The 25,730-nt window shown below is 42.0% G+C and overlaps 1 protein-coding gene and 1 long non-coding RNA gene across 3 annotated transcripts in view; one reads left to right on the top strand and one right to left on the bottom strand.

Moving 5' to 3' along the window:
• Positions 1-25,730, bottom strand: part of gli1 (GLI family zinc finger 1) — a 53,233-nt gene that overhangs the window by 5,843 nt on the left and 21,660 nt on the right. For both annotated transcript variants that reach the window (XM_085275164.1, XM_085275165.1), the window contains exons 2-10: positions 6,134-6,243; positions 4,054-4,274; positions 3,220-3,315; positions 2,935-3,133; positions 2,080-2,245; positions 1,790-1,897; positions 1,497-1,637; positions 486-635; positions 6-170 (exon numbers count right to left, since the gene is read on the bottom strand). In XM_085275164.1, the coding sequence (XP_085131290.1) occupies positions 6-170; positions 486-635; positions 1,497-1,637; positions 1,790-1,897; positions 2,080-2,245; positions 2,935-3,133; positions 3,220-3,315; positions 4,054-4,274; positions 6,134-6,204 (1,317 nt within the window). In that variant the 5' untranslated portion in view covers positions 6,205-6,243. The remainder of the gene's footprint in view (positions 1-5; positions 171-485; positions 636-1,496; positions 1,638-1,789; positions 1,898-2,079; positions 2,246-2,934; positions 3,134-3,219; positions 3,316-4,053; positions 4,275-6,133; positions 6,244-25,730) is intronic.
• LOC146575008 (uncharacterized) lies at positions 937-1,735 on the top strand. Its single transcript, XR_014892517.1, has 2 exons — positions 937-1,238; positions 1,537-1,735. It is a non-coding gene; the product is annotated as an uncharacterized LOC146575008 (long non-coding RNA).

Here is a 25,730-nt window from a genome sequence, read left to right as displayed (position 1 = left end):
CTTACCTCATTGGAATGAGTTCGGTTCTGGTGTTTAGCTCGGTCTGAAGCATTGGAGAAGGCTTTGTTGCAGCCTTCATGTTCGCACACATATGGTTTCTCCCCAGTGTGAGAGCGCAAGTGGGTCTTCAAATTCTCCAGGCGAGAGTAGGCCTTATTACAGCCTTCAAACTAGAACAGCAAATATACATAATTGTTTAATTAACACTGTTACAACAGCTACGCTGCAAGAGAGGGGATGATTAGAGTCTGTAAAAGCTTTGACAACAAGCCTGCGGTCCTATAACAATATTAGATTTGAGCTTCAAAACAGTAAAGCGAGTTTTAAAATATAAAAAAAGGTTGTTAATCCACACTGAAAATAATATATGGTATGCATGTCAAGGTACACAGGAACACAGCAGCATGTTGGAATTGAAGATATCTGGACAAGGAAAGAGAAACAAGAACTAAGAGGCAAAGCAAAGACTTAACACATGTGCTCACAGTGCACTTGTGTGGCTTCTCTCCTGTGTGTCTGCGCATGTGAACCACCAGCATGTACTGGGCTTTGAAAGGCCTCTGTTCTCGAGAGCACTCCTGCCAGTGACACACAAACTCCTTCTTCTCCCCGTGGATGTGCTCGTTGTTGATGTGCTGCAAACACAAAAAGATTCATTGTTAGTGACAGATAGTGGATACTCCAATGACATGTTTTGGGATGGAAGCATTCTATAGTTCTATGCTACACATGAACACAAACTAAAGTCCTTCTACACAACACACGGTAAATAAAAACGCAGAAAATGCAAAAGACATTCAGTGTGCCTATTTAACTTCATATATGTTGATGTTTGCCTTATTTTAACATCTATTACTGATCTGTAAATACTTAAATACTACCTTTTGACATAACTTTCACAGGACGTGAAGGTTTGTGTATCCTTAACGGAGGTGGGAGAGTTGAAGAGACTTTCATTGGGAGTGACAAGAGACTAAGATGGTTTGCACATGTGCAGAGGAGAGATAGTGGATACAATGAACAAAGGATGCTGACGATGGAGCTGACAGGCAGGAGGAAAAGAAGAAGATCACAGAGAAGGTTCATGGATGTGTGATGCAGGACATGCAGAGGGTTGGTGTGACAGGCGAGGATGCTAGGCTGAGATGGAGCCATATGAGCTGCTTCCTCTGAATTTAGTAAACATCTGCAACAGCTGGGTATCTCTGTGTAAGGCATGATAAGTGAGGATCCTACAGGTCAGTTAAACTTTGTACTTTTCTCCTTCTCAGACAGCTTAGCGGTCACATACAGAAACTGTATCTAATCCATTATCCACGGCATCTCTTCAGTTTAGCTAGTTAAAGGGTTAGTTCACCTATTTTACTGTTAACTGTTACAATATATAATATAAAGCTATGAAAATGCAATTTGTTTTGTATTGTATTATATAACCTCCTTTCTGTTCCTCTCTCTACTTTGTATCTGAAGGCTGGCAGCCCTGTTCTTAGTCTTACATGAACTAGCTGGTCTTGTGTGTCAAATTCCTTGTTGCAGCTCTCCCAGCGACAGTTGGTCTCATAGACGGCTTCTGGTTCAGGCTTCCCGTCCTCTTTGTCCAAATCATCTCGCCCATCCAGAAGGCCCAGAAGAGGGTCCTGCAGACACATGTGTAGAAATGAAGAATAGCTCCAGTTTATTTTGTGCAATTATCTAAACAACATATTTTCAGCCATTAAATATATAATTTCAGGCACTTTCACTGTTTTTGAATCTCTTTCACGTTGACATATGATCATCATTACTGTACCTGAGTGCCAGTGGAAGAAGGGCTAGCTACATCTCCCTCTGACCTCTCCTCCAGGCTCTTCACATTCATGCCATCAATCGCACCTCCAAGGCCTGGCTCTGTCTTCAGCTGCAAAACAATACTCTCATAATATAATCTTTGTCTTTCTCCTCATTCAAAACTTAAATGTGTATATATAAAATATGCATTCATTCTTTGTCATTTATCCGCCGCTTTCTCTTCCCACTTCCCAACTATGCTCTCCCAGCTATGAGAAGCAGAGGGTGTGCTGAGTGAAAGAATGAGCTTACGTGTCCGTGTTTGGGCGGAGCATGGAGCCGAGGATTGTGGGGAGGTAAACGTGAAGCTTGGCAGGGGCCTGGTGTGTGTCCTCCCAGAGGTGTTCCTCCTCCTCCATACATGGACCCTTGTTGTCTGGACTGGCAATTTATATTGCTGGAATAACCGAGCGATGGACTGTGGAGCGGGAGATAAAAACAAATAAAGGGAACTGATAAGAAACTAAAGAGAATCAGCAGCTAGTTTGCTAAAGATGGTGCAGCTAGAAATACACTCTTAATGTATTTTTTGTCAATTCTTTAAAAATGAAGAAATACATTTTGTTCAACTTCACATAATCTGCTTTTATTATTTAAAACCATTTGGCTGAAACATGTGTCACCATCTGGCGTGGCTTAAGGGATGTCATCACATCACACCTGATAATAAATATTGAAGAGGGCTAAATGAGAGGAGAGGGATTATCAACACAATTTAAACATGAAAGAAAAAACGTCAGCAAACGTGCAGGACATTACTTTCAAATACTTTAAAGTGGACTTATTTATTGTTTATTCACCTGTTCATCCATGCTCTTCAGAGGGCTATCTATCTATCTATCTATCTATCTATCTATCTATCTATCTATCTATCTATCGTTGCAGACTGGCAATTTTGCATGTGTTCAAAGTAAGTAATAAGGTCAGAGTACATACAAAAAATCCCTGAAACCTTCAGCTCAGGCTTCAGACTGATGATGGTGCTGGAAATGAGCATAATAGGTCCACTTTAAATATTTAACCTCAGGTCTGTTTTTATTGACAAAGGGTGTAACCGAGGAGGATAACAGTGACTTTCAAATCATATAAAATCAAGTGATATCAGACCTCATAGCGCTCACAGAGAGATGACCATAGGAGCTAGCGCCGTTGGGGTTGCAGCGAGAGTTTACAAAGGCCACTAAGGAATTCGGTGAGGTCCGGATTACCGTCTGCAGGTCCACACTGGCATCAGACAGAGGAGAGATGGACAGAGCTCGCTTTTTGCTTAGCTTAAGCATGGAACGAGGTGTGGAGAACCTCGAGCCTACAGGAGAGATGACAATGAAAGCAGAAGGGTTAAATTTCAGGATGGTTTTTTTTAAAAAATATCTAAATTGAGGTTTTCCTTACCATCACCTGATCCAATCTGATCAGAGCCATGTTGAACTTGGCAGAAATTGTGATGAGACATCATGTTCTGGTTACAGTAGGGGGCGCTGTTACCACCTGCAAAGCATTACACTGAAATGCACTGCTGCAAAAAGCTACATTATTTTTAAGTAGGGGAACAAAGACAGGATTAATGGGTCGCTGCAGCTCAGAGAGTCAGAAAGAAGCACGCACATGCCGAAAATCTCACAAGCAATTTAGGCTGACCTGCAGAGCTGTGCAAGTAAAACTTTTTCAAAACTTTTCACCTTTTCTGTAATGACACATTTCTTGGTGGTATCTAGTCTGGACCCTTTTTTTTTTTAGACTTTTAGGGGTAATAGAAAAAAAAAATTAAAATAAATAGCAAATAAGTAACATGAGGTACAAATGTAAGAAAAGCATTTTAGTACTTTGCATCAGCAGCCACATGAGAGGTTCATTTGACTGTTTTGATAACATTCCACACATGACTGGTGATGTAACATACATGCATACAAATTTAACCAGTTACTCATTAACAAGTAAGTGTTCAGTCATATCTGTATCTATATATGGATATATTTGTACGCACACAACTCTTTTAGCTCTAGTTCGTCTTTATTTAACTGACTAATTTAGAGTAATCCACCCGCCTGCTGTTTTACTGCAACCTCACACTCCAGATTTATATCTCCACAGTAAAGCCAGCCAACTGTTAACTTCTGTTCACTCCTTTTGTACATTGTTTTTTGGTTTCAGTCTCTCAGGTATCCTTAAATCCAAATCAATAGCAGCTGTGAGGTTAACGGAGATGTAAAAGATACTCTGACTCACCCTCTGTGGGCGGCATACCCCTGTGGCCCATCATACCGTGGGGTGGTGGGGCTTGAGGGTGCCTCATATATTGATCCAAGCAGGGGCCAATTCCCTGCCCTGGTCCTGATCCATGAGTCATGGGATTATACATAGCGTGGCAGTCCTGGGACGGGCCGTCGAGGAGCGGAGCACGAAGCGAAGACGCATTACTGTAGGGAGACTGATCTGATGGGACTATGCTGCGAACATCAGAGAAAAACAGCAAAAGAAATTTGAATAAATGTGTAAACTGCAAATACTCTGAAAGGGAACTGTGACAAGGAATGATAATGATTTCTGATACACTGTTGTGCACTCTTTTGTAGCATTTTTATCATTTTATTTACAGTCATGCTGATTAAACAGTCATCTAAACCAAAATCACAATAAATAAATGAAAGCCTGATAAATGGGATAAAATTATACTCACTGGAAAGCTTTATTTCCAGCCTGTAAGCTAGAATTACATATAGATGTTTTCTATTCCATGCCTGGAAAAACTAGCACTGCCTAAAGACTAGAACTACTATTGTGCTGTGTCCTTCCCACCACTAGATGGTACACAGCCCTTATTTCGGCCTAAACTTTGGAAACTTACTCAGCTGGGTTTTCCCCTAAGCTACAGACATGAATCTTCATTGGAACTTTCCAGTCTTCATGAATTTCAATGGATTCTCTGACATTTCTTTACTCTCACTGGTTAGCTCAAAATTGGTCTCTCCTGTTCTTTTCTTGCTTTTCTCCGTCCCTGTTGCTCTTCTTCTAAAAGGGAAAGACTGCATCTCTCCACCTTCTCCTAAGTCGCCCTTTGAGTTCTTTAATTCTTTTACCACAACGTGTATTCCACACAGGAGCTTAATCTGTCCTCTCTAATCCACTCTGCTGGTTCCCCCCGAATTTACCTCCCTCCCATTCCTACTTTTCTCTTCTCCCATTCATCCTTTCTGTTATACTTTTCTGTTTCTCTCGCTCTCCTTCCTCTGCAACTCTCTGTCTCTTTCTATCTTCCTTTCTCCCCACACCTCCTGCTCCTCTGTTCTTCCTCTGTCCTGCCCAGCCACCTTTCTCTCCAACTCTCTCTGCTTCTCCCTCACTCTGGGTAACCTGAGTGGGGCGCGAGGCAGTCATGCAGAGCGCAGCGGGGCCTGGTCAGCCTGTAATTAGCAGCTGTCAGAGAGAGGCTGAGTCCACCCGCAACCTGGGTGGCATGAGAGAAGGGAGGGAGGGAGACGGCGCGAGGGTGGATAGAGGAGGCGTGAGGGGCTGAGTTAGCACTGTGTCCACGACAATTGCAGACATATCTGAGCTTCTGTACCCTGAGAATATCTGTGTGATTGATTTCTGAGCCTAAGATATCAGTCGTCTCTGCTTTCTAGGAGAGCTGATGTGATTTATTGTTAATAAAATACAAAAAAAAGTCAGATCTCTCAGATTTTGCTGATCTGTAGCAAGATTAGAAAAAAGAAACAGCTCTGGTTATTAAAGATGACAGCATTGTGCCATTTTTAGCATAAAATCTGGCAACAAACGTGAAGGTCTAGTACAAAAGTACACGACAAACACCTACAAACTTTATTTATTGAGGTTTTTGAGGGGAGTTAAATCCTGGAGTAACTCTACTCTTTGCAGAAGTTTAATACCTTCTTGTCTGCAGGAAGAGAAAATCATTTGCTCGACACCCACACCTGACAAGCTTGTGTCGTCGTAGGAGAAGTTGCAGATCAGCGCCAAGCAGATAATTTAGCTGAGTTTGACCAGACAGTTTGAAATTGTAGATAAAACTAGTATCAGAATGTAAATTCTGTAAATTACAGAACAGAAATATTGCAGCTGTTTTTGAAGAAAGCCAGTAACACTGGTTTATCTTCCAGGCAGCACTGAAAAATCTCAACTGTAGCTCATTCTGTGTGTGTGTGTGTGTGTGTAATAATGATGGTGATTATATTGTTATCAGATTTGCTGAAAATGTCGAGCTACTCTCTTGAGTTCTCTCACGTAAAAGAGCTGCGGCTGTTTAAAAGCAACAGGAGGCCTCGCTCCGTGCTCGCTGCCATCTTACCCTCTGGAGGGCTGGCTGGGTGAAGTCTCGTAGTAATACAGCCCCTGGTGTGGCTGCATGTCCACTGGCATCGGAGCTCTCAGACCTAATGCTCCCCTTACACCCTGGACCTGACACAGAGAGAGAGAGAGAGAAAAATAAAGAGACGAGGACACGGTTAGGATGAAGAGAAGGAAATCCAAACAAACCCAACTCCACCAAACAAAACTGAACTCCACCAGAAAGAAAATCCAAATACAGAGAACAATTGTGGTTGAGGGGGAAAAAAAGAATACGTAGGATGTTAATAACAGACCAAACCAAACTAAGAAAAACAGTTTGTGGACAAAATAAGCTCTCTGAAAGCTTGAGTCACACTTATTTTAAACAGTCCAGGTTTAAAATGCCAAATCCACTGCTTAAGTAAAAGCAGCACATAGAAGTGAAATGTAAAAGAATTCACGTTCATCTTAATTTCATAGCTACAGCTACTCGAGTGCAAGGTTCGACCTCGACATTTAACAAAAGGGATTACCTGATTAAAAACACATCCTGTACTCTTAGAGAGCTTTTAAAAATCTTTCTATCGTGTTAAACAACTGACGAGGCAGCCACGCATGCTCAGTGAAGAAAATCAGGGCTTTGCCTTAAAAAACTTAAAGGACACAGGTTTAGTGATGCTAGCAAGACAAACAGAGAAAAATGAAAGTGGAACAAAGCAGCCTTTTGTGGGAGCCTCATATGGAGACGGTATCTTTCAGCAAGAGTATATGTGTAAGGTAATTCTAGCTGAGAGAGCTCAGGAAACAAGCACCTGCTCATTACATCCAGCCACATCAGTGCAGGTACTAATAGCTGGGACTGTGGGTTCTTACATGTTTCGAAAGGTAATTAGTACACTGATGTCTGAGCTACAACAAATGGAAAAAGGCCAAAAACATTCAACAATTTTATGTATTTTGTCCACGCATGTGTGGACAAATACGCTATTATTTCTTTTATTTGGACATGTGCTGCAACAATAAAATAAAGCAAAAATATAAAAGCATCACAAATCAGACTCTGGATGCTGTGTCCAAATACCACATTACTTGGGTTTATGTGACAAATGTTCAAACCCAAACTAGAGGCGCTCCTGTGCTCTGCAGATCAAAGCTCTATGGTTTCAGTGTAACAGGTTGCGACGCCTGTTATGCAGTAGCACAAGTGTTAAAAGGGCAGTAGGGACCTATTTAAGCCACATGCCACCAGGGGGTGGGGGGTTGGTGGGCACTCCAGGAGTAATTGGATATATTCAGCACAAGCTTTGGATGTGTGTATGATAATTAGCCGGAAGTGCTAAATAGAGATCTCACCAAACACCTCAGCTGTCCAGAACTCATAAATACCAAGAAGGGGTTCCCCAGACAACCTCACACACTGGCACACCTGTCATTCTCACGGTGGGGATGCAGAATCATCCAGCGGCCACCAAGTCTTGCGAGAATGTGTGCCACAGTGACGGTAGGTATACTGAAGCAGTTAGTGCAGAAACTCAGTCGCACAGGATCGGCAGCAGACCACGTGACCATTAACTGGACGAGCAACCTTTGCTATCCCCCCCAAAAAAGTGTTTTCACTCATACACGTTACAGATAATTACAACCATGCATGCACAGCACACTCACAGAGAAACGCAGGCACAGTTACAAAAGTCCAATCATATCTGTGTTAGATGGCAGAGGCAAAGCGGGAGAGACAATTTCTTCAGGTGCAGAAGTTGATCGACAAACTCACCACACTGGGATCACTAACTCTGAGCACACAATATCCTCGTCACATTTCTATTTTTTGTGCAATTTTCGAGAAAGGTCGTGCTTTAAAAATAGTTAAAGACGCTTGAGGGTTACGTTCCAAAGTCTGACCTGCCTCGTGTCCTCCTCAGTCATGCTGTTACCACGATTTCTGCAGAAGCACTAAAACTGTTACCTGAATAACTAAAGTTGAGTTTGCACTATAAGAACTTATGGGCGATATTGGTGTCTAAGTGCGTTTTCATTAACAAATTGTATGAATTAGTGTAATTTATAGTAGAAATATCAGTAGAAGCCTGAGGTTTGTCCATAACGGTGATGCTGTAGTAGCAGGTGTGTATCACAAAAGTGTTTTGGAGAGTCTAACTTGCACTAGAGTGTGTGTGTGGTAGATCCTAGCACGAGAGTGAATAATGTATAAACCTGCATGTGTGCAACCTGGAATTTGTAGAAAAGTGTGTTTGGCAACGTTTCTCCAGGGAGTAAAACAGCGAGTTCAGTGTTCACGCACAGAAATGTGTCTTGTGTAATTAATTTGCATGGTGCAAAGCTCGTGCTCACATCCAGAAAAAGTCTGAGCAACCTTGTCTCATAAGCTAGGTTTACCTCCAACATACGTAAACAGTAAACGTTACAAACACCAGGCATCAGAAACTGCAGACGGTGCAGTTCAATCAAAACCTCTACAGCTGTTGAGTGTAATGTAACTGACCTTATTAGAAAGACGTTGAATTAGACTATAAAAACTTTAGTATTTTTCTCTAATTGGTGATGAATTTTAGGTGGGAAAGTCTTTCGAACCTTTACATAGTTATTACAGAATGAAATACATGGATTTACACATCCAGGATGATTTCATATGTGCGGTGCTGACACAGGTGTTGCGCTATTTCAGGTCAGTATTTTGTGAGAAACTCTGAAGGAGTTTTCTGCCCAGTGTAATTTTGTGGTGCTGGGTTTGAGAGGGATGGGGCAGCAGCATATTAAAAACCCCAAGGCCATAAATCAAACGGCTAACTAAACAAATCTGCTCTAGTGCGGCACAGCTAGCTGGGCAGGAACCAAGGAGCTGGCGATGAGCACAGGATGTCCAGCCACTTTGTACACCCAAAACCTCCACATTCAAACACTCAAGGTTCACTAACTCTTGATGTTACATTTACTGACCGAGTTAGACACTTGTAACCGCTCACTGAAATGAAAAGATTAAAGTTTTCTGTGTAAATGATTCTATCCTTTCTATCTCCTCGGTTCAATCATAATTTTCTTTTATGAGAGCATTTGTGACTTGCAAGCAAAGCTGGACGGGATTGGTCAACAGAATCCTGACAACAAGCGGACTACATGCAGAAACCAGAAAGCTACCAAAGATCTTGGCCCTTGCTTACAGATTCCTCATATTCATGAGCAGATATCTGTTTACAGAGATTATTTCCTGCCTGACTAAGCCAGATCGAGGATAGTCAGACATCCAGTTCACTGAGCTGATGACCACGATGGGCAGCTGGGAGTTGCTTGTTGGCTGACTGGAAAGTGCGACGGAGCCAGCTGGACTTCTCCGACTGAACTGTAGCTGAGCGAAAGGAGGTGAGATTAATGAAGACAGGACAGAGTTGAAAGACGGCCTAAAAGCCCGGCCAGACGTTTGTTGTTGGTGAACAAATTTAAGAATAAAGAGACTGAAACAAAGAGAAAAAGCTCTGCGAGTTAGTTCTATTCCCATTAGAGTGGCCCAAGTCTTTTTAATCTTATTTTTAAATATAGCTAATGACTACTGTTTATGAATGTACTGTAACATGAGGCAAAACAGCGATATCTACTGTAAATAATACCCGAAAAACCCAACCCTATCATAAAGACATAAAGATCACAAACCTGATCTAACTGATGAACTGAATCAGCTGGACAATAATAATCCATTTGAATCATTTTCTTGTTTTTAGTGTGTTGTTTTCTAGTTTTGTTGTACAGAATCATCCTGCTCTGAAAAAAGGAAAGCTTTCTAACTTTACTTCTGCTCTAATAGCACTACACTATTTTTCCAAAGTGTGGCAAATCCATGAATGGGCTTGCTGTTGGATGCCACACTTAACGGTGATATTAGATGAGCTCACCTCCATTAATGAATATTTTAAAAACATCCCTAAGTAGTCTTGAATGTAGCGTAGCCTAATAAATTTCTACCCAGCTTACCTACTTACTAACCAAACTAACAGAGCCTACCACCAACAAATAAAATATGGGTTTGTATCCTTTATTGGGCTATTACTCACTCACTGTCAGAAACCAAACCAAAGACTCACAATTCAGCAAAAACTGATACTAAGTATAACAGCAGATGTGGCCTGCAGGCCTTCTGTGAAGGGAATAAAACATTTCCACAGGACTCTATGCAGTCCTGTGGAAATGTAAGTGCACCCTTACTGCACCACACAAATAAGGAGTATAAGTAGCAGCCAGGTGCTGTGAATGGAATGCATATGATTGATTGATCATCAGAAAGTAAGATCACTTCTATAAAAGCCGAGGTTCTGCCAGTTTTACATTCTCAAGCTTTCAGGTATGTGCTATGACAATGGCACAACCTTCCCAGGAGTGAACATCCGAGCAAACTTCACCTCAAAGGCCGATCATGCGATACTCAAAGAAAGGCAAAAACCCAATAAATAATCTGACTTTACTGGCCTCTGTTGGCATGTTAAATGTTAAAAATCATGACTTGGGGTGCCGGTTTGAGCAGGCGAACATATGCCTCAGAGTCAAATGCGGCAGCCTGGTTTTGTTTTTGACTCGAGACCCTTTGCTGTGTGCACTGAACACGTTTTTTTGACGGGTTGCCAGGAGCCTCTTCTCTCTAAAAAAGGAACATGGCAGCATGGATTATAGTTTAGAAAACTGTAGCTGTACCAGTCACAAGACTTGTTGAACATTGTACTTTGAACGGATGAGACCAGGGTGGAAATGTTTGGTGACAAATCTAGCGCCATGTTTGGCAAAAACCAAACAGAGCATATCAGCACAAACTCTGTATACCAACTGTGAAGCACGGTGTTGGAGGCGTGATGATTTGGGCTTGCTTGCAGACACAGGACCTTGTGGCCATTGGACTCTGTATTCTAGAATCAAACACGAGACCATGTGTCTGAAAGCTAAAGCTTGGCCGAAACTCAGCAACAGGATAATGATCCCAAGCACTCCTGCAAATCTACAACAGAGGCTGAAAAAGAAAAGAATGAAGGTTCTGCAAAGTCCAGACCTCACTGTCTGAAATGCTGTGGAGGGAGCTGTATAAAAATGAATGCCCACGAATCTCAATGGACCAAAGCAATGTTGTAAAGAGTGGGCCAAAATTGACAGTTACATGGAAAATGATTACTTCAAGTTAATGCTGTGAAAGGTGGTTCTACGCCTACCCAGTCATGTGGTGCACTTTAATATTTTATTGCCTATGACTTTAACTTTTTATTGGAAAATACATCGGTTGTTTATTTTAGTTAAATAGTGTCACTTTAAGAAGCTGAAGCCGTTTCCAAACATGCACTCGAGCCCTGAACTTTAGTCAGACAGTGAGCAGTGAGAATGCAACTGCCCAGCACGTTCAGACGTTCAGTCTTTAACCGGCAAGCTCTTTGGTACCAAGTCCGTGTTTCATTCACCAGTAGCAAGTGGGCACTAGTGAAAATACATCTGAAGTAAATTTCCTGCTGTATTCTACATTTGAGAAAGGACGATTAAGGAAAATATCCCAAAGTTATCCTCCACAAAGTGTCAGAAGTACCACATGAGAAAACAGCTCAAGGGACAAAATACAGTTGAGGAGGACAGACTTGCTGCAGGGATCTGATTGGACCGGGCTGAAGGCATTTTAGAGCTTTTAGTGCTTATTTGTCCCATTAGATTCAGTTTTCAGGTGACAGTTTGTGTTTGTGGGTTACAAAGAGAAACATTGTTTAGAGTCTCACAGTTTCGCCATTTGTGACATTCCCATAAAGTCCTGATCCTCCTCCCTCCGAGGAAGTCTCCAGAGAGGACAGACATTTCCACAGGTCACTGGCTGTGTCACACAAAAGGTCTGATCCGCTCTACTTCTACACTCCTTTTCTCTTGGGTGAAACACTAAACTGGGGCTCACACATGCCCCCCGCCCCCCGCCCGCGCTTCCTCAGCCAATATAAAAAGCGGCATTTAATGACATCCCCGTTCCTCTCAGCCTGCTTCTCTTCTAATCTCACATGGGAATGTGAGTATTCAGTCTGTGTTGCTTGTTTGTGTTTTTGCTAAATATTCTACACAACATTTACACGCACTCAGCAGCCTCAATAAAACTCAACACACATCTTCAGAGGTCGCTGCATCGAGTGTAAACACCCATCTGAAAGCATCTTCTTTCTCCCCCACCCTCTCCTCTGCTCCCTGCTGTCCTCTTATAATTCTGCCTCTTCCATAGCTCTGTATCTCTGACTATCTCTCGCTTTCCCTCTTCTCCCCCGCTGCCTCCACCCTCTCACTCATTCCCTCACTCCCTCCTTCCCTACGCTCATTCCTGCTCTTGCGACCTCTCCCTCGCCCCTCCCCCTCCTGGCGGAGCTGCAGTCGAGGTGGGTGTTCTCTGGCTGTTATGACTTGAGAGACGATAATGGCAGCTATAATGTAGCCAGCCGTTCCTGATGTGGCTGGGCTTGTGGGGGATTCTGTTGTGTTAGGGCTGGAGACGGACCGCGGGAGGGAGGAGGGAACGGAGGCGGGGCTCGGGCCTGCAGCCAACCACAGCCCAGATTCTACCTCGTTTTCTTCCATTTTTCCTCCCTTCCTTCTTTCTTTTTTTTCTCTTATGCCGACTTTTTCTAACCCTGTTGTTTTCCTTCAGTGGTAAACTTTGTTTTTAATTTCTGCCTTTGTTTTTGTAACCCCCCCTCCAACCCCAACACAGACTCTCACCCTTTCCTGCTTTTCTCCCCCACCCTACCCCCCCCCCTTGTGTTTTTTACCCCTTTTACCCAGAATCTGTGAATTCCTCGCAGCTGCTGTAATGTGATGGGGGCCAACAGTGTGACCAGTGAAAGGCCACAGGGTTGGAGACATCACTGTAATGTACAGTAAGCTCTACTTACTAAACTGCTGCAGGGAAGATTAATGTCATATCTACTTAGTAACAGCAATTCTGACTTTGATTTAAACTGCTTTAATGCCCATTTGGTCTTTAAAAAGATACAGAACAGACATAAGCCTCATTGTGTCAGACGAGTAAGACCATCATTCAGTATTTTAGTTAACTGACTTTCATGCCATCAAAATGATCTTCATCCGTTCATTTTCTTAACCACTTATCCAGTCCAGGGACACGGGGGGATCTGGAGCCTATCGCAGCTATCGTGGGGGGAAAAGTGGGGTACACCCTACTTACAGTACTAACAACAGCATCACTATGAGACACTGTGCTCCCACATTTCAAATTTATTTCCTAACTGATATTTTCGGCTCAAAATCTGCTATATGAGAAGTAGCACCACAGTAAAAGTACTCATTATACACCAGTTCTCTTCATGATCTCCCTACATGTATTATTGAATCACAATTATTTGGATGGACGGATCGTTTTCATATTCCAGCTGGAGATGACTTAAATTGTATTGTGCTTAGTACTTTTAGGAATACAGCATAAATATATAAGGATATTAGTATTTTATTAGTATTAGTATTTTAATCTACATACTGTGACCACACAGTGACCACAGCTCTGGTCCCACCCAGGCTCTAACTCATTGGATGCTGCACACACTGCAATTATATTTCATGGGGGCACTTGCCACCCTATTCCCTCCCTCTTTACACCACTGTTTAAACTATAAAATCATACGGCCATTTTTAATCACCTGTTGCTTTGCTTTGTAAACTTGGGCATTCAAAGAGTTCTCACTCTAAATATTTTGTTTTCTGTAAAGCTCCAAGAGCTTGATTATAATCTGCTGTGGACCCGGACACAAACAGCTGAAGACCCGACGGTCGAGCAGTCCACCGCCTGGAGCGGATGTGTAGTTGTAGCACTGTAATGTAAATGCTCCATGGATGAGTCCATTCGGTCACAAAAGCAGGCAGGCACACAGACCCTCGTGCTCACTGTCGGACCCGAGCAGAAAAGTATAATCCCGGCTTAATGACCGAGCTATAATGCAGATAATGTACAGAGTATACATATACTTATGCATATTATCCATTAAAAAGACAGAAATTCATCAACCAAATTACTGCATTACTGTCAATATATTTGAATGTAAAAATGCATACTAAGGAAAATATATTTGAATATAACAGAAGCATACAAAGTCTGAAGGTGAGACACATGACAACATTTCTTTGGTTTTAAAGTTGGTTAAAAACTTAGTCTGTGTAGCCATGAGACGGGAATCCTTTACTATCCTTTTAGACACAGTCGACACCATAACCCCAGTCTCAACCCCAGCGGTTCACACTTCACGTATCCCTGTACTGTAAACTTTGTGCTGGTGAAGCTGCGGTGCTGATGTCTCAGTGCTGGGGCTCTCACCTTGTCAGAATGGCGGGATGAAACGTTGATCCCTTGTTGTTACACAGTCAGAGTGACTGATGAAAGATATTAGGGCACTGGAGGGCTCGAGTACAGCTACTCGGCACAGCTAAGGTAGATAAATCACAGCAAGAAAAATGACTAGAAAACTCAGAGTTTTGAGCCGTCGCTGGGTTTTTGTAATGTTTAGGAACGCTAAACATCATTTTGTATCACCAGCCTGATGAACACCTGGTGCTAGGAGTAAAAGGTGCAGAACAAAAGTGAACTGTAAACATAATCTTTGCTTAACAAACTGACAATGAAAATATTTTGGCCTCAAAAGTCCCATCATTAACTTCCTTTACTGTCACGTGAACAGCCAACCTTAGCGGCACAGTCATGATTACTGTTTTATCACCTTTGTAACCATTGGCTTCATCAGTCGGTGACTTGATCGTGTTTGTTTAAGGATTAGGAGCGGTTCACCTCTCCTTGTATTCATTTGCCTGTACAAGCACTGTTTTGCACTGCTGGCAAATGAGCTTCACTTTCTCAGGAAAGCAGTTAGACTTCTCTTCAGGGGTCTCGACCAAAAAAGACTCAGTCGAGCTGACAGGTGTGATGCTGACAACACATGTAAGGGTATTTCCTTCAGCTTAATGCCCACATGACTTGCGATTCCTTCACTCTTTTGCTTCTTCTGTCCTCTCTCTCTCTCTCTAGGCCACCCACCCACCATCCTGCACATACCTGTGGTTTCCTGTACCCCGCTCCTCTCCACCCTCTCCTCTCTTTACCTCCAGCTTCTTTTTCTCCCTCCCCCATACACACACACACACATACACACCTTCCTCTTTTCTCTGTCTACCACTGAAGTCTTGCCTTTTCTTCTCCTACTACTACTTCTCCTTAACTTCTACATGCCTGTATAGCAGATAGGTATTGCCCCAAACCACAAGGATTTCTTTGAACTCCTTTTAAGGAGGAGAAGCAAAGGAAGCGGGGGGAGAAGGAGGGAGAGAAGGATGGATGGATAAAGCAGATGAGGAAAGGTTGATTCACGCAGCTGGTTCCCAGCTGTAGACGAAGCAGCACACAGGACTGCTCCATCTGTAAACAAGTAGGAGCCCAACCCCCATTTTTAAGAAAACATGAACAGAGCTTTGTCATTGTAAATTCAGCATTCCTCTTCACCTTCGACAGCACTCCTCACCATCACCCAGCTTCTTCTGGCTCTTTTCCTCCCTCTCTGTGGCTCTACGTCACTTTTACTCCAGGATTTTTATTTTTAATGTATTTTTCGTCCACTCATCTCATCCGATGCCACATTGTTGCTGTGTCAGTTCAAATACAACCTCCTGCTAATTCTTTGACAAATGTTCCGCAAAGACAAATTCAGTGGAGAGGGCAGCTATCTTGTGCAGTAGGGACCTGCACAGGGCAACAAAAAACAGATAATAATCTGTTCAGTTTATAGAAAGACCACAGTGATTATAAGAAAAATAATAATCCTAACAGTCTTGGGTGGGCAGGGAATATTTATAGCCGGCCTGCTGCTCCTTATATTCTTTAGCTGTATAACACAGCTGGAAGCGAGGGAGGAGAGAGAGGAGGTGGAAAACTGACGAGGAAAAAGAGACCGAGGAAAGAGAGACAGATGGGCTCCAGGGTATAGAAGTGGAGAGGATGTGGAGGGGCGGATACCCGATGCATGTGTGCGGTTGAGCACAAGACAGACAAAAACAGGCAGAAAGGGAGACAAGACACATGCGTGTATTTGTGTGTTTGTGTGTGCGTCTGTGTGTTTGTATTTGGTGCGTAGGAGAAACCGCAACACAGTCTCTACAAAACACGACAGCGGCAGACGAAGCCTGCAGGCCACCAGAGGAACACAGTGACCACAGCTCTGAGAGCCTCTCACTGAGAGGAAACAAGGAGATATATGGCACAGACAACGCCGCCATAAAAACTGTGCAGACACGGTTAATCGAGACAAAGCCGTGTGGAATTTGTTGTGCACTCGTTTTTCTGCCTGAGCTCTTGTTTTAGGGTCTGAAAGTCCTTTCCTGTGTAGAAGAAAGCCATATTATAGGTGGATATAAATGGGGATTCTGAACAGGTGTATTTTTGGGTGTATCAGTGTCAAACTCCGAAATGTAGACATTAAATCCTTTGACTGGCAGGTATATGGTTTCCTTCCACTTTCAAATGCATGTTAGGAAACTGATGACTCCACAGTGTACCTTGCCTCTCCCCGACTGAAGGGCTGTAGTTTCTCTGCTACCCTCTGGAAGTCGAATAAGCAGTTAAGAAAATGGATGGTTGGAAACTTCGCAGTTAGACAATCAGACTTTAAATACCCTCTGGGAAAATTAAAAACAACTTTTGTAGTTTATACTTAAAGGAGTTACGAATTGTCTTGTCTTCTTCCCCTCACGTCCAAGCAGTCGCGAGCCTGGTTCTACCAAAAAGAGAGTTAAAAGAGAGTTTTTCCTTCCTGCTGTTGCTAAGTCCTTGCTCATAGGAGGGTTGTCTCATTGTTGGGATTTTCTCTGTATTATCTTTATCTTACAATATAAAGTGCCTTGAGGTAAAAAAAAAAAAAAAAAAAAGCAACAACAAAAAAACCAGAAGAGCTTAAATTACCCATATTTCAGCCCAACAGCCAATAATTCAGCAAACTCCACTTGTTTAAATATTTTTATATACACTTAAAGCCACCTTGCTAGTACTGGATTTGACTGTCTTTGTCCTTCAGAACTGTCTTAGTTCTTGGTGGCATGGATTAAACAAGGTGCCGCTAACCTTTGGTCCACAATAACATGATTGCTGCAGATTTCTATGATGTCAATCTTCTGTTCCACCAGTTCCCAAAGGTCTTCTACTGGATTGAGATCTGGTGACTGTGGAGGCCATTTGAATACAGTGAGCTCAGAAAACCAGTTGACATGCTAAGCAGCAGTACTTAGTTAGCCTGTGGTGTTTTAACTATGTTCAGCTGGTACTAAGGAGCCCAAAGTGTGCCAAAAAAATATCTCCCACACCATTACACCACAAACACAAGCCTGAACAGCTGATATGAGGTAGGATGGCTCCATGCTTTCATGTTGTTTACATCCAGTTCTGACTGCATTATCCAAATGTCACCACTCCAGCAGAAATCTGGACTCATCAGATGAAACACACGTTATGTAGTAAAATATAACAAACCTCTATATCTTCAAATCAGCTGACCTGTGATTTAGTGAAACATGTAATAGTTCATGTTTTCAGTGAGTCCAAAGTAGCAGAAAACTGCACAAAGGCTGCAGAGGTTGTGAACACAGGCTTTCACTAACTAGCTAACAACTTAATGCAAACACACCAAGTGACTCCACACCAGCTGGGCCATCTGCTGTATGTGCTGCAGACAGTGCTGCGAGCACTGTGAACAAAAGAGAAGAAACCACTCTGCCCCCAAAACTGTCATGACACCATATCTCAGCTACCTTAACCATTGTTCTTCTGGAAAAATGTCCTAAAAAGGCGCATGTTTTCAGAAATGTAGAAGAAGGTACAGCATGCAGTTTAAGGAAACCCATCAACCTGCCAGCATTGAAGCTGTTCTGATTGGAGGAATGGCTTCAACTGAAATTCCTCAGAGCCAACAAGCAGAAGCGATTGACAGCGACACAAGAGGGGTTTTCATTTTGTTAACGTGATGACGTGAAGGAGCTCACAAACCTTCAAGCACCACTGTTGCATCACTGTCACCCTGGATCTTTAATTTGAAATCAAGGGAAATTAAATACACAATTCAGTGAACTGATATAATCTATAAGCACATCATTATGTTCTACAACGCAAACCACCCCCTCACTGTTGCTCTCGTTCTCCATGTTCTTATCTCTCTTGCCCACCTCAGTATGTAAACTGTAGATAAATTTGTCCCAGCAGATGAACACACATGTGGCGACTTGTCTTCATCAGTTCAGAGCTGTTCGACTAAATGTGCACAAATACAGTGTTATATCCTCACTTTTACACTGGTGCTTCCTCCGAAGCTCTGCCCCTGGAGTGCAAATTGTGAAAATTTCTCACATTTTCAGTCTTCCCGCTCATCTTTTATGCATTTTGCAAAAAGATTTTGAAAAAAATATAGAACAAAAGTTAAGTTTGTGGGTTTCTCTGTCTACAACTCCTGTTCCTTGTGTCTCTGCAGGGCCATTTCAGCAAACTCATACATACAGAAGTTGATGACTGGTGAAATATGATGACAGGTTAGTTGATATGAATCAGTGAGAAAGAAAACAATGTTCTCCTTTTTCTTTTGTTTGCCCTTTAGTTAGACAAACCTCATCGTTTTACATAGTGAACAAGTTACAGAGCGAGACTGTGTGCTAAAATGTGCCCCTTCTCCTGTGTGGTCCTCCTCATAGCTGCTGACTTCATAACTAATATATCGCAGGCGTTTAGCTTAATACCCAGATGTTGGTAGGAGAAAGGCATCTGGGCCTGCGTTAGCTTTTAATTGGCTGGGATCCCTGAGCTGATGTTTGGGGCTTAGCATGTGACTCAAGGAAACAGACACACACACTCACACATCCAAAGGAAAAATGGTCACACACTCATATTCATACACACACCTTCCCTGAATAAGAATGAAAGCAGTCATGACTGTCCAGAGTCTACAAATAAACAAATGCAGACAACACAACCACGTACACAAATACACCCAGTTGCATCTTTATAGTCGTGCGACTGTCTGACACCATCCTGCTGACAGCTGTGGCAAGGAGCAGCCATGATATCTGCTGAGTAACTGACAGCATGAGATCAAAAGAGTCACACAAGAGAAAGACACACACACACAGAATGAGAGAGAGAGCCTTGAGTACTCACCAGGGCTGTAATTAGCTAGCATTAGCATAACTACAAGGCAACAAATCAGCTAATCAGATGGCCGTAAATTGGAGGGGTGAGAAGCTTAACACACCCACACAATCACACACTCATGCACACACACATATGAAAACATTTAAACACATAACGGAAAATACACTGATTCCAGTCACACTTCAGTTTTGCTCTCAAATAAACACGCTCACAAACTTGTCAGATCAAAAACATGCGAGGAATTTCAGTGCACTGAACTGCAGCTCATTTAGATTGATTGTGAAATCGATCCTTAAATTGAGAACACATTTTACAAGATTTTTTTTTTCCCATTTTCAGTTGTGGTAGACCTCACACATACACAACGTTTTCTCAGTTTTGCTTACAATGTTTAGCTTTGTGCTTAATGCTAGACACAGACAAGTAATAATTGTCCTTGAGAATAGCACACACCCCAAAAGTGACATCACATCGGCTAACACAAGCCCTGCTTTGGTCTCATTTAGGGCTGCCACAAACAATTATTTTGATAGTCAACTAGTCACCGATTATTTTTGCAATTAGTCGACTAATCAGATCATCATCCATTGGACGTACAGCTTATTGCACCAGCAGCATCTGCTCTTATATAACTATCATTAGCTTACAGTTTTAAGTGTTTAAGGTATGTGCAAACTAAAAATAAAGACAAGATGATAGTTTATTCAATTTTAATGAAATTTGCAGATTGTTTCGGTGAAGTTTAATAAACTCCTTGCTATCTAAAATATAACAGGACACCGGAGTATATTCTCGAACATCTCACACTTCTGATAATCAGTTGTCTTCTTAATGTTTATTCAGCTGTGTAAAAACTATAACTTTAAGCTCAGCCAAACCGATTTACTCAGGAACAAATAAAATACTAAAAAAAGCCAAACAATAACATTTTTAAGTTATCTAAGTCACTTATATATGTTTCACCTGAGTAGCGAAAGACGTTTGAAAACGATCTGCCGGGAGTCCGGTGTTCTCACCGGCTCTAGTGAGCCTGTAACCCCGGCTAGCTATCGAGCTAGTGGGTAACAGACGTCTCCGAAAACGTCGGAGCGCTTTTGAAAATATGTGGTGTCTTGATAAACTGAGCAGATATTTGAGGTTTACACAGCTACATTCTCGCCTGAAAATATGCTAAACGTTTATTTTGTGACCCAGAAAGAATAATTAGAGTAATATTAAAACTAACTAGCTGCCGCCATTGTTGGAAACTGAGCTGGGCCGCGCTATGAATTCTGGGACACAGCTTCTTCTTCTTCTCCGGGGTTTAACCGCAGCTGGCATCCTTGTACATGCAGTGCTGCCATCTTCTGTTTCAGTCCGTTATTACACTCTTAAATCCTACTACTTATTCCTGCGTCTTTTGGGATCTTACAAAGCTTCAAACAACGCGTCAACTATTAAATCAGTCGTCGACGATTTTGATAGTCGATGTAATCGTAACTAGTCGACTAATCGTGGCAGCCCTAGTCTCATTTAAGCCAGTGAACCTCAGTTTCTGTAACTGGACTGAAAGCGCGGACGCACAATCTTGTTGGTTTTTACCACCATTATAATTATACAGAAGTAGATGATGCGATAGCTTGAACCCTTTAGAAACTGGTGCTAAATCCGGCACTTGAACCACTGATTGGTTAGGCCGGCACATAGCTGCTAACTATTAGCGAGCTCTGTATCTCTGTATAAAACAATTTGTATAAGAGGAGGGGACACAGGACCAGTCAGATGTGTCACATTTCTAAACTTTTGTCCCTCACTGCTACAGATTCTGAGCTGATCACCTTTTGCTGATATGAAAACATGTCAAAAACCTGTGTTAACAACGTGACGTTAACTTGTCTTATTTTGTGTGTTTCACAACTATGATGACAATGTAGGACCAAGTTGAAAAAAGACCCTAGTCAGACAGGCTTAGAGACTGGTCAGTGACCATCTGGCAAGCACTCGTCATGAAGGACAAACCAAGTATTCACTGTGCAACTGGCAAAAATCTCCTTGCAATGGCTTTTGACAGGTCCAGTCATCGTTTGCACAGAGCTGATGGGCTTTTCCTTCAAAGTAAATGCTTCACCAAACATGTATCCAAAGGTGCAACTTTTACTTTGAAGGCAAACCTTCTCCTTTTTCAGTTTGCTTCTTTTTCAAGTGTTATTACCAGTTGGTTAGTGTTTAGCAAGTATTTGTTGACAAACATGAAAAACTACAGGCAACCATGGCGATCTCCTACTAATCAAAGCAACCCCTAGGAGCTTTTTGGTTCAGCACCTTCTTTTAAACCAATTTCACCCATCAATAACGAGGGACCAATGCCAGACAGTGTGGGAAGATGCATTTTTCCCGTAGCAGCCGGTAGCTGTATCACTTCGGACAATTCTTGAACAATAATGTCACATGAGAAACGTCAATGCATGTAAATAATGAACACAGTGTAAAAGGATGAACCCAAGCCTGAGAACTTTCCTCCACTACTTCTCTGATCGTTCTTCATTCGCATACACTACATGGACAATCTCTGAGTTCAGGCGTTGGGACAGGTGTATAAAATCAAGCACCAGTCCATGCAGTCGTCCTTTATAAACACTTGTGGTCATTCAAAAGAGCTCACTGATTTTGGGTGTGGTACTAACAGGATGTTGTCACTACAACAAGTCAGTTTGAGAGATTTCTTCTCTCCAGCTAAGTGGTATTGAATATTGGAGAGGACACCACAACAAATGTCACAGTGATTGGCGGATGTAGCCTATAGATTCTAACCACCATAATTTACGTCTCATGAAATTGACCAAATTTTGCTACTAAAGCTAGACAACAGTTTGTTTCACAAACTCTCAAAATACGGGCCAGTTCTCAAATAGCACCATGACAGAAATGGATCTAGGATGGCAAGAGCAGCAGCACAAATTGGTGGAAAAGAAGGAAAAGGTGGCTTCTGATTTGGAGCTACAAGCAGTTTAAACTGTTAAGCACTTGAATCCACAGCTGCAGATGCAGGAGAACTAAGATTCAGCAAGGATTTGCACTGAGACACTTTCCACTCTTAGGAGACCAACGACAGGTTGGAAAGCTTTCCACAGACCTCTAGACCAAGCTAATTCTTCCTATATTAAAATAATTAGAAACTAGACTTCAGAACACAAGACAACAACTATTTCCCCCATTTTTTCCAATATACACGATGCTTGAGGGATTCAGTGTATTGCTCCAATGAACTGCTAACACTGCTTGCTTGTTTGGTTGCCCCAAAAAAGGAAAAAACACTTCATTTTTCTGAAGGCTGACAAGGTTCCAGCTTTTCAGCCTTCAAATTATGAGAGCACAGTATAACTATTAGAGTATAGTATATAAATAAAAAGATATCCCATTTGATCTATTTATTGCAATCAATGAACAGATAAACTACAAACCATCAAGCATCGCTGTGCCCAAAACATTAACGACCGGTGTTAATGGCTTCCATTTTTTTTGTCAAAGCATGGCCGAACGAAGAACATTCACTGCACTTTACATGAGAAAATGGTTGGAGATGTTTTGCAATCACAGAAGCTATCTGCTATTTGTGCATGTAAACACTGATGCTATCTCATGCATGAGGAAGGGGCTCCCTTTCACTGCGTCTCAGCCCTAAATTCCAGGCGGTATCTCCATGCAGTGATCAGTGATGCGCAGGGAGCACATGCACATAAAGCACAGACACAAACTTTCACTCGCTCAGGCGAACAAACACAGTGTACACACTGCAAAAATATTTACACATAACCTGTCATATATAACTAAACAGATGCAAATGCGCACAAAGGTACGGAGCAGCAAGTATACAGACACACGCTGAGAGAAGCGGGCGGTTGGCTCAGATGACCCACAGACCCGGTGTGACGAACACAATGAGAAGGGCACCGTTTACGTCAGCAGCAGCAGTGAATGGCTCGCTAAAGACATGAACACACACACACACACACACACACACACACACACACACACACACACACACACACACAGAGTTGATCCTTCTCCATTACTTGGAGGTTTTTCAGGCCAGAGTTTTCACTGCTTGTTGGCTCGTGCCACGCTACATCTGGACAACGTCGAGGGAATCGGATGAGGACATTGTCCGAAGTTCTCACATGTAGCAGACAGCAGAAGACAGTCAGCTTGGGATATTTTCTCACTCATATTTTTTTGGATATTCTCAGATGCACCTTTGCCGATCAAGGTTCAGAACTGCAGTAAAGTAAAATAAAGTGAAGTAAAATGCTAATGCATAAACTCAAAAAGTAGAGTACACTTCTACTATTGTTTCCTACAGAGAAAAAAAAGGAGGCAGTTGAGATGGAAAAAATCTGGTGGCAGTGATGCTGCTGTGCAGCGTATGACTCAAAGTCTGTGTGTGGTATTTGTGTCCTTCTTTCTCCTTTATAGAAGAAGGATTGGGGGAAATTAAATGCAATACAAAAGACAGAACGACAGAAAGACAAGCGGCAGGGAGGTAAAGAAAATGAGAGTGACAAACAGAGACAAAGGAAGAAAATCAAGTTGATGGAAGAAGAAGAGATGGAAAAAAGAGAGGGAGCAGAGTTGAGGCACATGCTTGAGCAGTCCTTTTGACTGACAAGAGAAGGGCCGCAGGCCTATTGTTGAACCCCCATTCCTCACTGTATTGTCTGACCTTATAAATGCACGGTCGCCGGGAAAAATGGCAAACACTGCAAGTTCTCTCTCCTATTTTTTCTAGCACTGCAGAATTATCTTGCTTTTGTGACTTTCAAACAGGTCAAGAAACTGTTTCTGATATCCTTCAGCTCTATAATACAAATACTCCTTATTTATTACTCATTCTCATTTTTCAGTTCAGCTGTAAATTACATATAAAGTTATGCTACTTAATTTAGGTTTCAGTTGGCGTTTATCACAAATGTATCAGCACTTCTAAAGACCTTCCTCTTATTTAAGAACTTCTTGATCCATGTCCTCTGACTAGTTGCTTAGGTGGCTGAGTATTTCCTGGCAGGAAACAGCAACTTCCTTCACTAGTTAAACCACGGCAACCAGCTAATGCTTGGTTTATGCACAAGCAGGGGTAGTGTGCAGACAGTCCGCAGGCAGACAGGCACGTGCATGTTAAGTGGAAGGTGTCCTGACAAATGCAGCTTTAGCCGATGGGCATCTGCTCAATGTGTTTGTGCCTTTTGGAGCCCTTCAATTGACTATTTGACTAACATTAGGTTTGTGCTTTAGTTGTGGCGAGTGAAAGTCTAGTATTTTCATTAGCCTGTTTCTTAGCCCTAATCTGCCAACATGTGCATTTTAGCTTTGCAGCCGTACAGTTGACAAAATGCAACTTGCTAACCAAGCTAGCAAGAGGCAAAACACACATTGGCACTCCATTCTTTCATCAGGTATCTTCAGGATGGAAAAATCAACATGAAAACATTGAGTCCACACGCAACAGGCTGCATCACACTTGCTTCATATGTCGTGGATACATGTTAAAGCACTCCTAAACCCACAATTTATTTTAAATTGCTTTAACCCTTGTATGGTGTTCGGGTCTGTGAGACCCGTGTTCGGTTTTTTTCAAAAGAAAAATTAAACAATTAATTATTTTTTCACGTGTAAATGTGTTGTGTCTTTCCACTCACTCCACTTGATTATAACTGATTTATTTATAACATTTTATATAAAAGAAAAACGAGAAGCACATTAATTCATAAATGTGATCTAACAAAGGTAAAGGGAAAAAATTAACCATGTTTGCTGTTCATATGTCTTGTAATTGGGATGAAGTAAACATCTGTTGAGTAATTTAACATAAAATTGTTTGATAGTGTTAATTTGGAAAGCCAAAACTCTAGCGGGTCCACCAGACCCATGAACACTGGCTGAGTAACAAAAATACGAACACCACACAAGGGTTAAACAAATGAAACAAAGAAGACAGAATATATGAATAAGTGCATTGTAGAGCTGTTTTTCTGCCTTTGTACAGACCCCGCTGGCTAAACCAATGAGTTTACTGGACAGACATAACCGTAACCAAGCATTCATGTGTATGTAAATACAGCAGTACCCAAATTCTAACGGTGAAACCAAACAGGAACTAACAGGGAGTAAAATCAATACAAATCTATAGTATGGCCAACTAAGTATCTAAGTTATAGTATAGAGGTAATAGCTACAGATGTAATACAAAAATTACATGGAAAATCCTTTCTTTTTATCCATATTACACAAGGCTGTGTACAAGGAAAAGAAAAATTCCACCTGTGCAATGGAGAAAAGAAAAAAAAAGCCTCCCCTTGGGTCACCAGACGTTTCTTATTCATTACGAGCTACAAAGCATAACAAAGAGAAGGCTTCTAGCCCTTCATCTGCCTCTTCATTCCATCGCTCC

The sequence above is a fragment of the Mchenga conophoros genome, linkage group LG5, assembly GCF_057382185.1.
Source record: "Mchenga conophoros isolate Kocher_MC1m ecotype Shallow Benthic linkage group LG5, M_conophoros_male_GT1.1, whole genome shotgun sequence".
NCBI classification, from domain to species: Eukaryota; Metazoa; Chordata; class Actinopteri; order Cichliformes; family Cichlidae; genus Mchenga; species Mchenga conophoros.
This window is presented reverse-complemented; position numbering and strand designations above follow the sequence as displayed.